We start from the raw sequence: 14,008 nt of genomic DNA on the forward strand, positions 1-14,008 counted from the left end.
CATTGAGTCGTCTAACACGCAATGTATTTGACTTGTATGAGTTTGTGTGCACCTTGGGTTCACACTTTTGAATTCTCGTGAATTTTACAATGAAAAGTCTTGTAAGCCAGAAATTAAACATTTTCACTGATAGTTCCAAGAAAGAAGAATACATTTCACACACATCGACCCCAATAACAGGGCATTATTAACATAAAATGAATCTAACAGATTCTCTTACAAATAATTGTATAATATTTCAAACACTCATCATAACTTCTCAGACCTGAATAATACCATTTTCCTGAGAACACAGTTTCAACTTTCGGTTCATTGAAGGTACTATGGTTTATTTACTTTTTTATCCAGCAGGAATTACAAAAATAGTTGTGAGAAGTTAAAAAAAACACTTACCTTGGATATGTGCATTGCAAATGATATTGCATTCTTTTCTAAATGTTTTTTTTTCTATACAAACTCTTTAATATAATATATTTATCTGAATGTACTACATCCACCTACATGTTAGTATTTTACATGTGAACTATAGAGTGAGATGTGTTTCCCTGCCATTCACGACTTCTCTCCCATGCTGGTCTAGTCTATAGATAGTAAAGTCTCCATTGGATGTAAACTTCACAATCATGGCAGAAGTAGAAGGTCATCCAGGTACTTTTTTTGCCTACTGTTTTATGAATACTGTGAATTCAGACATAGCCTACTACTCATTTCATTCACATACTGCTTTTCACCAACTAATATAGTAAACATTTGTATTCAAACACTGGGTTGGTGTACAAACACTTCTTGGCTCAGAGCAAAAATATCACAACAGACGTTGAAGTAATCCATAATGTTTCAAGAAAAAAAAAATATTATGATTGACAAAAAAATTATTCAAAAATACCGTTGTTGAGTCAAAATTCCATAGGATTTGAATACGGGTATATTTTACCCCCTTTAGGGTAGTGATACAAAAACACATTAGCCTATCTTGTCTATCTTCCCCCTATATTTCTCAATCTATTTCATTGTCTGAATAATCACTAAATTCTGTATTATGAGAAGAGCAGGAGGCTGAGTGTTTGAATGGAAAGTGGAGAGTGTTGTAAGAGCCATTTTAGGATAAATTATGATCAACTCACTTGGAATCAATATATTATCATGGGTCGGAATTCTTTTTAGCGCTGCTCTAAAAGAAGTCCTGATTATTTATTTTTTTACCCCCAACAATAATCTACTTGCTCATAATTTAAAGGACAAGTTCGGTATTTTACGCTTAAGGCCCTGTTTTAAGATCGTTCCTGATGAAATAGAACGGTTAAGATTGAAATTTGGACACATGCTGCTGTCCCGAGAATTTTTGGTTTCTGTATTAGCACCCCCCCCCCTTCGGCAATGGTTTCATAGGGTCACTGGAACAATATCATTCATAAAACGGATTAAACTTTAGTTTACAAAGACGTGAAACTCACCGAGTGGTCTGGGGTGTTCACTGATTTGCTCACAAAAAATCGCTGCAAAATATGCTTTCCAACAGATTTTATCGTAATTTTTGTCCAACTCCATTGACTTGTATTGGATGTTCTGTGAGGTACGGTATTACTCCGCCGACGGGAACGGAAATGGGGTTGTTTGTATTCTTTCTGTAGTCTTCCAGTCGTGGTATCGTAGGCTACGCTATCCAAACATTGGCAAAGGTGCAATATCGCCGCCACCAACTGGGCTGGAGTGTCTATTATTCAAGCTCTCAATGGAAGAATGTCCAGTTGTGAGGTGTTTAGAAAAATAGGTCCAGAGTTTTACAAAGAATGGTAAAAAACCTGTTGGAAAGCATCTTTTGCAACGATTTTTCTGTGAGCATATCAGTGAACACCCCAGACCACTTGGTGAGTTTCACGTCTTTGTAAACTAAAGTTTAATGTTTTTTATGAATGATATTGTTCCAGTGCCCCTATCAAAACAATTGTGGAGGTGGAGGGTGCTAACACAGAAACCTAAAATTCTCGGGACAGCAGTATTTGTCCAAATTTCAATCTTAACCGTTCTATTTCATCAGAATCGACCTTAAAACAGGGCTTTAAGTGTAAAATACCGAACTTGTCCTTTAAGATAATTGGAAACTATTGGAAATGGGCTGCATGTATGCTGAGCAAAATAACAAATGCACTTTTAGTGTAATCTAATTTATTTAAAATTAGTTGAGCAGTTGTATCCCTGGAAAAATCACTTTCCTGTTTAATTTTACTATTAAAATATTGTATATAGTATTGTTAAAATAGAAGTATTGTTACAATAGAAGTATTGTTACATAGAAGATTTAGGATCCTTGATTCTGGTTTGATTAATTGAAAATTAAATTACCTGTTGAAATATGTCATATTTCTGTTCATATTTATGACCAAAAAGTCCTGGAATTTTTAACTTAATACATACTCATAGATTCCTTCTGATATTACATATAGTCAGTAGTCCATATTTGACCAACTGAACATATTTCTGATAAATAAAGTCCTCGATATTGAACTTTCTATAAATACTCATTCACACAGCACACTGTACGATACCAGTACGATTCGTCTTTAGTCATCTGCTTCCTTCATCCGTCTTCAGTCATTCAGACCACCCTTCCAGAGTCTCGTCCCATCGAGACCACCCTTCCAGAGTCTCGTCGCATCGAGACCACCCTTCCAGAGTCTCGTCCCGTCGAGACCACCCTTCCAGAGTCTCGTCCTGTCAAGAGCACCCTTCTAGAGCTTCTTCACGTCATGCCTGTCAAGCCTGAGCTTCTTTGCATCATGCCTGTCAAGCCTGAGCTTCTTCGCATCATGCCTGTCAAGCCTGAGCTTCACGCCACGCCTTAGCCCTCCAGCCAAAATGGCCACCGCCACGCTTGAGCCCTTGTCTCCGGCCAAGATGGCCACCGCCACGCTTGAGCCCTTGTCTCTGGCCAAGATGGCCGCCACCACGCCTGAGCCCTCGTCTCTGGCAAAGATGGCCGCCGCCCAAGCCCTCGGCAAAGATGGCCGCCGCCTTGCTGCCCGAGCCCTTGGCAAAGATGGCCGCCCGAGCCCTCAACCAGGTTGGCCGCCACCACGTCAGAGCCTATTCCTGTCCCAAGACCTGGTCCTACTCCAAGACCTGTTCCTGAGTCTGTTCCTGGGCCTGAGCGTAAGCCCATAACTCCACCCAAGAAAATGTTTTGGGGGGGGGGGGGGGGGGCTATAGGTCCCCAGCCATAGTGGCCAAGCCAGGCTCTCACGGAAAGGCCACGAAGGCCAATCCTCCCTGGCCGTCAGGAATTGCAAGCTCCGCCCTTGCCGCCTGATCTGCAGGCTTGTTACGTTGATTGACAAACTATAGATCCCCTAGAACCACAGAAACACAAATTAATCATGGAGAAGGTGAAAACATTTTCCGCTGCTAACAATTGCAGCAGAACTTAGGTCAGACAACATACTATTTTCATCTAATGGGCCAGAAGATGAAGGATGACATAAAATAAGAAAAAAAATAAGCTTAGTTTATTAAATAAACAAAACTAACAATATAAAGGCAGACAAAACAGGACACAATGATAATTAAAACTTAGCATAACTATTACAACTATAAGTTAAAGACAGCGTAAGTAGAATAAATACAAGTTGTATACAGAGCAGATGGAAAAAACAGTACTGCCAGTGAGACAGATGCAGTGCAAACTAGAAATACCTAAACACATTCACTTTTGAAATTATTAAAAACTAAATAAATAAAACAATAAAAGAGATTTTTAAATAGGCAAACTTTGCTTGTCATCTGTTTACATATATATTTTGGTTAATTCAAATCAGTAGTTAATTAATCAGTTGATAAAGGAGATTCATGAATACAACACTTTCGTTTATTATTGATTTGATGATAAAAATAAAATTGTTGTGAAAATGTAAAAAAATGTATGCTTTTCTGTTTTATCATGAATAATGTGACGCTTCCATAACGCGTTGTTCCCATAACGTAATCGCTGCTTCTCTGGCATTTTCAAAGGCTCATAAAAATGTGTTTTGGCTGGATACACAGTCTAATGGTCTAACTCAGGGATGGGCAACTCCGGTCCTCGAGGGCCACTGTCCTGCAGAGTTTTGTCAGGAGCCAATCAGATCGCTCACATGTCACCACGCAAAGATCACTGTCCCCAGATTACTGATCACCTGCACCTGTTTCCACTCAGCACTCACTTCCCAGCCAGCTCAAAAGCACCCGATTCACTCCCAGTCATTGTCAAGCCTCCAACAGGAACGACCCTTACCAGTCACCACTTGTCTCACTCTGAGCCATCCTTCAGCAACGGACGTAAAGTATACTTACCTGAAAGAAACTAACCTTGTTGTCCTTGTTCTGATGTTCCCAGGATCCGCTCCATGACTCATGTTCTCCGTTTCCTGGAATCCGCCACGAGTCCCGTTTCCCACTGGATGAGCTGCAAGAGAAAGGGAAAGTATCACTGAACTGGTGAGCTCATTGTCACGTGCACTTCAAAGGATCCACTCACCTGGAATCCTTCCTGAATCACGCCTATCCACGAACGATCTGAAAAGAGAGAAAAACTCAAGTTATTGATCTGTGTTACCCGCCACGTTATTCCTTAAGAAGAGGATTCACTCACCTGGATGCATTCCTGCCACATATATCCTCTTCGAGATCACCGTGGAACTCCCGAAACCCTGCATACTTACCTTTGAGTTAAATAAAGATACATTTATGTTTATCACTTACCTCTGTCTCCGAGCCTGAATCCTGACAGAAGGCTTGACCTAACAACAGAAAGTGTGAGGTGAGAGATGGATTCCGGACAGCCCGCTGTTGCTACCAGCTCCACACCTACCACCGATCCTCCGACAGAACCCATGTTTACTCCAGTGAGAACTTCCGCGAGCGCCGCTTCTTCGATTACCTGCTTTGCAACTCCCCCGTCGCGTCCAGCGCCCTTCTCTGGCCGGGCGGAGGACTGCAACGTATTTTTACTCCAGTGTTCGCTAGCTCTGGTACAGCAAGTTCAGCTCTATCCCAATGAGAGATCGAAAGTGGCATTTATCATTCAGCAACTCTCTGGAGCAGCTCTGAGGTGGGCAGAGGCGTTATGGATGCAGGAATCCACAGTGGTTGCGTCAGTTCAAGAGTTTGTCAAACATTTTAAGGAAGTTTTCGGACGACCCGCGGATGATTCCTCATTTGGAGAACAGCTCCTACAATTTCGCACACTTGCATCAAATAGTGGATGGAATGAGAGAGCTCTGATTTCTGTTTTCCGTCGAGGTTTAAACCTAGCTTTGCGCCTCCAACTGGCGATCTATGATGACAGCTTAGGAATTGAGAAATTCATTCAGCAAGCCAAGCGAGTCCATCAACGATCTTTGAGTTGTTACGCTGATCAGTCTCATCACCATCCTGTGTCTTTTCAGAATCCCAAGAATCTCAATCCAGAAAATCAAGTTGAAGAGATGCAAGTCGACACTTCAAAAATTTCTCAGGCTGAACGTGTTCGTCGAAGAGAGATGAAGTTATGTATGTACTGTGGTACCAAGGGTCACTTCAGACTTAACTGCCCAATTCGACCGGGGAAAATAATGGTAAGCTCAGTCTTTAATCAACCCATTGTCTCAGCACCACTCACGATTCCTGTGATATTAAAGATTCAAGAAAAACACATCTCCGTATCAGCTATCATCGACTCAGGGTCCGCGGGAAACTTCATTTCTGGAGAACTCTGTAAGAGGCTCAGTCTGCGAGAGATCAACACTCCCAAGTCTTACGCCATCTACGCTGTAACGGGTGAGTTAATTAACAAGACGAACGTTACTACCCAGATTGGTCCTATTCAATTGTGTGTGGGAGAGACGCACCAAGAGTGGTTTGAACCATATGTGTTGCTAAACAGCCAAACAGATCTCATCCTTGGTCGGCCATGGCTCGTCCATCACCAACCCACCATTGATTGGACGTCTGGGAAAATCCTGCAATGGGGATGTCAATGTCCAGAGATCAACGATCCAGTATCCCGTTCATCCAGTAACCCAAGGACCCAAGTGCTCGAAGTTAACTCCACGTCCATAGAGAGTCCCACGGAAAACTTGTCAACTAATATCCCAGCCTGTTATTCTAAGTTCTCTGACGTCTTCAATCCTGTCACTGCTTCCAAGTTACCCCCTCATCGACCATGGGATTGTGCTATAGACCTGATCCCTGATGCACGTCTCCCCAAGGGTCGGATTTACTCCTTGTCCATTCCAGAGCAAGAATCCATGAAGAAATATATCCATGAAGTTTTAGATCAGGGTTACATCCGACCTTCCACATCTCCTGCCGCCGCAAGTTTCTTCTTCGTGGCCAAGAAAGACGGTGGTTTAAGACCATGCATTGATTACAGAGCCTTGAATCAAGTCACTGTGAAGTTTAGCTACCCTTTGCCTCTCATACCTGCTGCTCTCGAACAACTCAGAGAGGCAAAGATGTTCACCAAGCTTGACTTACGGAGTGCGTACAATCTAATCCGTATCAAAGGAGGAGATGAGTGGAAGACTGCTTTCATAACCCCTGCTGGCCACTACGAATATCTTGTCATGCCATATGGTTTGGTCAACGCTCCTTCCGTTTTCCAAAGTTTCATGGATGAGATCCTCAGAGACTTTCTAGGGAAGTTTGTTCTAGTCTATATCGATGACATCTTGATCTATTCCAAGAATCCAATCGAACACCGGAGACATGTGTCTCTAGTCCTACAACGTCTCAGAGAATTCGCTCTGTTCCTGAAAGCTGAGAAGTGTACCTTTCATCAAAGCACCATCGACTTCCTGGGATACATACTCAGCGATCGAGGAGTGGAGATGGACCAACAAAAGACCGAGACCGTCCTGTCCTGGCCAACTCCCAAGTCCGTGAAGGAGCTTCAGAGATTTCTCGGGTTCGCCAACTTCTATAGGAGATTTATCAACCAGTACAGTCTTCTCACTTCTCCATTGACCTCCTTGCTAAAAGGAAAACCTAAGATCCTGCAGTGGAATCCCGAGGCTGAGAAAGCTTTTCATGCTCTGAAATCTGCCTTCACCAGTGCCCCTTTGCTTCACCATCCAGACCCTGAAAAACCATTCATGGTGGAAGTCGATGCCTCCACCACCGGGGTTGGAGGAATCCTGTCCCAATGTTCCGAGTTCTCCTCAAAGCCACTCCCTTGTGCATTCTTCTCCAAAAAGTTTTCTCCAGCAGAGGCAAACTACGATATTGGAAATCGAGAACTTCTCGCAGTAAAACTTGCCTTGGAAGAATGGCGACATTGGCTAGAGGGAGCCAAACACCCATTTCTAGTCCTAACCGATCATAAGAATCTCCAATACCTGAGAGATGCCAAGCGGTTAAATCCACGTCAGGCCCGATGGGCGTTATTCTTTACACGCTTTCATTTCAAGATTGCCTATCGTCCAGGATCCAAGAATACCCGTGCAGACGCTCTTTCCCGTATCCATGCCCCTGAGAGCCCTGTTGATCAACCTGAGACCATTCTACCCGAGAGGTTATTCGTAAATCCTATCCAGTGGGAAATAAACGAACAGCTTCAAGAATTGGCTCATCAGCACATCCGACAAGCTGTGAATAGACAACAGCAGTTCGCTGACACCCGCCGAAGATCCACGCCAGAATACCAACCTGAGCAACTAGTCTGGCTTTCCACTCGAGATATCAAACTGCGCCAGTCATGTAAGAAATTAAATCCCAAGTACATCGGACCCTTTCCAATTGTCAAGCAAGTCAACCCAGTCACTTACCAGCTCCGGTTGCCCCCAGAATACCGTATCCATCCCACGTTTCACGTCTCACTTCTGAAACCCCATCATCCACAGATTCCCCAGTCAGTCAACGAGGTCGAACCCGAAGAAAACCCCCCGATACCACCCGTTGAACCCGAGCCCATCTACCTCATCAAGGAGATCTTGGACTCTCGACGTCGGGGAGGTCAGTTAGAATACCTCATTGATTGGGAGGGATATGGGCCAGAAGAGAGAAGTTGGGTACCTCGTAATGATGTTTTTGATCCCAGTCTGCTCCTAGAATTCCATGCTCAGCATCCCGAGAAACCTGCACCACGACCCAGAGGCAGACCCCCACAACGTCGAGGTCCAAGGTCCGCTGGCGCGGACTCTGGAGGGGGGGGGGGTACTGTCAGGAGCCAATCAGATCCCTCACATGTCACCACGCAAAGATCACTGTCCCCAGATTACTGATCACCTGCACCTGTTTCCACTCAGCACTCACTTCCCAGCCAGCACAAAAGCACCCGATTCACTCCCAGTCATTGTCAAGCCTCCAACAGGAACGACCCTTACCAGTCACCACTTGTCTCACTCTGAGCCATCCTTCAGCAACGGACGTAAAGTATACTTACCTGAAAGAAACTAACCTTGTTGTCCTTGTTCTGATGTTCCCAGGATCCGCTCCATGACTCATGTTCTCCGTTTCCTGGAATCCGCCACGAGTCCCGTTTCCCACTGGATGAGCTGCAAGAGAAAGGGAAAGTATCACTGAACTGGTGAGCTCATTGTCACGTGCACTTCAAAGGATCTACTCACCTGGAATCCTTCCTGAATCACGCCTATCCACGAACGATCTGAAAAGAGAGAAAAACTCAAGTTATTGATCTGTGTTACCCGCCACGTTATTCCTTAAGAAGAGGATTCACTCACCTGGATGCATTCCTGCCACATATATCCTCTTCGAGATCACCGTGGAACTCCCGAAACCCTGCATACTTACCTTTGAGTTAAATAAAGATACATTTATGTTTATCACTTACCTCTGTCTCCGAGCCTGAATCCTGACAAGTTTAGCTCCAACCCTGACAAATTTTTTTTTTTTAGTAATCCTGAAAACATTGATTAGCTTGTTCAGGTGTGTTTAATTAGGGTTGAAGCTAAACTCTGCAGGACAGTGGCCCTCGAGGACCGGAGTTGCCCATCCCTGGTCTAACTCTAAAGAAATCCGAATTTTAAATATTATAAAAGCAATATTATGGACCTTAGCCTTACACTTCCTATTTGAGCCAATGAAGTTGCCAATAAAGAAGTTGAATGAGCAAAGTTATTTCAGGGCAAGACCACTCTGATTGTAAAGCCTAACGTGATTGGTTTTAGCGAGAATGTGCTACGATTGGTCAGCTCAATGTGGCCGTTATCTGATTGGCTTGAGGAAACGGTGGGTGGAGTCCACTTATTTGTCGATTTGTCTGCATGTTGACGACAGAAGTGTTTCAAAATCCCCAGATGCGTGAGGGGATTTACAAATGCACAAGAAGAGATTCACAAATGCGTGCAGTGATTTACAAGCGCACAGAAAGCGGTTCACAAATAAATACCAGGCAGAGTTGTGTTTGTGATATAAAACACATTTGTAAATTATTATTATTTTTTTAAATCTCATTTTATTTATTTGTGAGTTTGATCATTTTTTGTGAAACTCTTTACATTTATTTGTGGATCTTAATCTATTTATTTGTGAATTTGATCATTTTTTGTGAATCTCTTTACATTTGTTTGTGAATATCAATCTATTTATTTGGAATAATGCAACAATCCTAACTCCATACTTTTGCAGTCACTCGAGCAGGGCCGGATTCAGCCAGCCCCACTAGGGGGTGCAGGAAGAATATCAGGGGGGGCAAGTCTGACAAATATAGTGATTTGATTTATATTGTGATATATATCGATATGGCCAGAAATGAAAAAATATATTGTGAAATGAAAAAATCCTACATCGCCCAGCTCTAATCTATCAGCTCAAAGCTATCAGCTATCAGCATTTGATTTGTCTTATAGGTTTTATGTTGGATGCCCTTCCTGACACTACCCTCTGCATTTACCCGGGCTTGGGACCGGCACAAATAGGACACTGGCTTGTGCCCTGTTGAGGCTGCATTTATTTATTTATTTATTTATTTATTCTGTCTGTCTTGTCTGTCCTTTCGTTTTTTATTTCAATCTTTTTTATTTTAGTTTTTTTATTTCTTTTTTTTTATTATTTCTTTAGCTCTGTACACAGCATGGCTTATATCAGTCATTATAGCATCAGTCGTCTGCTTTTCTGTGCAAAAGTCCTAACAAATGTGTCCATATCTAGACCTGTTGTTATGGCCTTCTTGTGAGCCAGAACAACTAAATTTCTTTTTCTCTCATGTAGCATAGTGCGGCGGAAGGGGGTAAGAACACGAGACAAAGTGGAGAAAGAGCCCTCGCATGATGCAGATAATATTCCAATCACAAGTGAGGTCACATACATGCGATGGAGCTGAGGAAAGGCATTCTTATACCCGTGTTGATATGTGCAAATGGTGGAGAGGTCTACAAACTCTACGTTCTCATCATCATTAGTCTTTTTGAATTCTTTTTCCAACATAATTTTTGCGACAAGAATGTCATTGCAAAGTTTGTCACTGTCACAGTGTGTCTGCGTGCTCCGCTCTGCAGTGACTGACTGAGACGTGAAGCTCAGCAGGTTCACCACAAGCCGGAGAAGCGGCCACGCCCTCCCTATGCGTCTACCAATCAGTAGCTACTTTGAATGAGGCATACAGAGCAGAGAGCGCTCACTCTGACCATTTTTCTTGAAATATTTTTTAAATTTGGGATCTTTGCATGCCATCACGTTTGGGGGGGCAGTCACGGCATTTGGGGGGGCATTGCCCCTCCTTGCCCATGCCTATATCCGGCCCCGCACTCGAGGGTTTTTCTGAACCTGCCTTCTCAGAAATCTGGTAGAAGCCGTTGATAGCATCCTTTTTCTGCCCCATCCAGGTAGTGTAACCACTGTTCCTTTGAACTTCCAACGGTGTCTCTAGGAACATTTAGTGCCTTCGCTATCTTTTTGTATCCTGTTCCTTGTTTGTGAAGTGGAATGAGATCTCTTAACTTTTTGGACCATTCTTTTGACTTAGCCATATTTCTAGCATGCAGTTAAACGTGACACTCAACAAACCCAGCCAGTTCAGATATTTTATGTGTTCTAGCTCAAGCACACCTGGTGCAACTAATAAAGCTCTTGTTTAGTTGCATCAGGTGTACAGATTTCTGCTGTTGTGGGGGATTCTATTCAGGGGGTTGCAGGGTGCGATTTGTGAAAAAAACAGAGGGGGCAATATTTTGAGAATTTTATTCTTAAAAATAAATCATGAGAACATGAACTTCATCACTGCATTTCAGGAATTGTAAAATATTTTTTCTTATTAACTCATGAAGTAGCCTAACGCAATATTTTTACTCTAATAGCTTATCTTTCCCCACACATATGAACTGTGATCATGCACAACGAAAAAACATGCAAGGATTAAATCCCCCTCCCAGTACCATGGATAGTGCCTCTCGGCTAGACATGTCAAAACACTTATTTATGAATGGCAAAATTAATGAGGCGAATTCGCGTCTACCGCGCCACGGTAAACCCCTCATTCGCGCCGCAGGACCTCTAGACGCGCGTAAACGCCTCTTTACATTGACTTAACATTGAAATCAATCGCGCCAGACCTGAGTGAGTAATTAAAAAACATTTGCTTTAGCCTCAATTGAGTGAAACACCATATGTGTAACTTCGGCCATTCTCAGTGGTGTGACTGGGACACTCTGCTTGTCATCATAATTTCATAAAAAACAGATAATCAGATTGTGATGTTTATTCCCGCTTCAGTAATATGCTGAATATGCTGCCTTCCTTTCACAGGGCTCTCAAGTTTTGAAGACAGGCAAGAGTGACATCCCCCCATTTTTTTTCATTGGTTGTTGCGTTAAATCTTACCCAGATACAATAGTGCTATTTTCTGATTGGCTATTGTGTAGCCCCTTTCTTTCTTTTTTTGATTGGCTGATAAGTGGCAGGCTTGACTAAGAACTCCAGGGGAGACGCGCTTGATTCCTGGCGGTTCCATAGTGAGAGTGGCGCGGCCAGAGAAATTTTGGGCGCTGTGTCATATTAAATATATTATAAATAGTTTTTCCACGTGAGAAATACCATGTGTGGGGGGAGTGCATGACAAAAGACCCAAGTGAGTGACTGTCACGCTCAATGCGTGACACTTGAGAGCCCTGCTTTCGACACACAGCTCCACTGCCCAGCGGACCTGCAGCCATCTCACAAGTGTTGATAGGCTATTACTCGTGAGGTGTAACCAATCAGATAGCGCCGTGGGCGGGACATTGCGCAAGTCTGCAGTGTGGTGATCACAGAGAGGTTGCGGCAGCTATATCAGAGATAGGTTCCAGAAAGGGGGAAATCCCACGCATCCCCCCTCCCCAGCAAATCGCACCCTGGGGGGTTGAATAATTTTGAGACTGCAGAAGTCATTAAAAGTTGCATTTTCAGTTGAATTTGGGGAAACCACTTGACACATTTGTTGTGTTGAGCTTGGGTTCTCTTTGTCTACTCTTAGGATTTTTGTGAACATTTCATGATGTTTTGGGTCATATTTATGCAGAAATATAGAAAATGATAAAGGGTTCACAAACATTCAAGCACCACTGCAAATATTTTATCTGTGCACAACATTATTATTATTATTATTTTCATTCTGCCACATCATTAGAAAAGATATGTCAAAGTTGCTTTGATTAAAGATTGAGAGCACATGAATTAAAAAAAATAATAATGATGATGCGCATGGACAAATCACTTATAATGAATAGGCTACTGCAATATTAGATAACATTAAAAAACATTTTGATTTCATGGTGAGTTTCATTTAAAAATCACAGTATATAAATGTTTTTCATTGTGGTTTTCATTTCATGTGGAATAGCCTACAACGTGTTGCGGCTGACATCAAATTACCAAAGTTTTATGGTATTTTGGCGTGTTTAGCAATCTCTGTAAAGTTTTGAAAGGGTAGTGAGACGCATATTACTCCATCTTCCTAAAAAAAAAAAATCGGCAGATGGGCAGAATGAGAATAGTGCCGTTAGAGAGATCGGAGTCACGTCATACCGGTTTCCCTCGCTCTCTCTCTGCCTCTATCTCTCCTTCGCACGTTCTCTCTCACTCAGACCACTCCTCTCTCCTCTCTCCTCTCCTCCGATCACTCCCTGTGATGATCCGACTCTCCGGTACCGGGGACAGAGTCTCGCCATGCGCTCCTGAGATTCTGAGGAACTTCCGCGCGTTCATCCGCTGTCTCACCGCGCTAGATTTGATTCATTTAACAGAAACAAGAGGCAAGATGGATCGAATACAAGAGGAAACGAGCGGGCCGTAGCTATTTACTCTATCACGTCACGACATGTCACTTGTCACGAGAGAGCCGTCTATTTGCTTTATTGAATATGCGTAACGAGAGAAGCAGATACGATTTAATCGTTGGCTATGAACTTGAATTTCCATTCCTCCACATCAACGGGAGGACATGGCTCAATACACATATTCTTAAATGCTTTGAACATAATTAATTTTTGCGTCATTTAAATAAGGCATCAGTAGAACAGTTTGTCAGAGCACAGCGCATTATGTCCGTTCAGTGCTGCATTGATGTAAGGGAAACGCTGGAGCGGAGGACAAGCGTCGTGTGATGTGACTCTTGTCTCAGCACTACATCCGTCCTGGGATTACTGCTCTAGTACCAAACAGTCTGTAGAATAGTCTAATGGACAATTACTCAACAATTCAGTGTAAGTAATCTTACCAAGTAATTTTAATACTATTGCGTGATGATATTCAGATGCATGAGATTAAGCACTTTGGGTAAAACGGTCTAAAGGCCCCGGTGTAGAAAAGTGGTTGCCTGCTTACAAAGTATGTCGAATGTATGTCCCTTTATTAAATATTAATGGCGCAACACAGTTTCTTAGAATACAAATGAACAACGCTGTTCAGATATTTATTTATTTATTTTATGATGAGGGGCCATTAACCTCATAAGTGGCCCCTTGCTACAGAAAGTGCTGAAATTTTATACTTGCATAAATAGCTACTTTTGAGATTGCATTGTATGTTTTTTTTAATGACAAATACATTCAAAATAAGAATT

At 42.7% G+C, this 14,008-nt stretch overlaps 1 protein-coding gene across 16 annotated transcripts in view; it reads left to right on the forward strand.

Annotated features, from left to right (window-relative positions):
* The window catches only part of lrrc7 (leucine rich repeat containing 7), a 139,454-nt gene that overhangs the window by 45,385 nt on the left and 80,061 nt on the right, over positions 1–14,008 (forward strand). For 10 of the 16 annotated variants that reach the window (XM_077198761.1, XM_077198774.1, XM_077198762.1 and 7 more), the window contains exon 1: positions 12,798–13,649. The exons of the other annotated variants lie outside the window; for them this stretch is intronic. In XM_077198761.1, coding sequence (XP_077054876.1) covers positions 13,625–13,649 — 25 coding nt within the window. In that variant the 5' untranslated portion in view covers positions 12,798–13,624. Of the gene's footprint in view, positions 1–12,797; positions 13,650–14,008 lie in introns of those variants that run through there. 16 annotated transcript variants of the gene reach the window in all.

This window comes from Siphateles boraxobius, unplaced genomic scaffold (assembly GCF_051911475.1).
Source record: "Siphateles boraxobius isolate OS27281-9 unplaced genomic scaffold, OSU_SipBor_1 41, whole genome shotgun sequence".
In the NCBI taxonomy this organism is placed as follows: domain Eukaryota; kingdom Metazoa; phylum Chordata; class Actinopteri; order Cypriniformes; family Leuciscidae; genus Siphateles; species Siphateles boraxobius.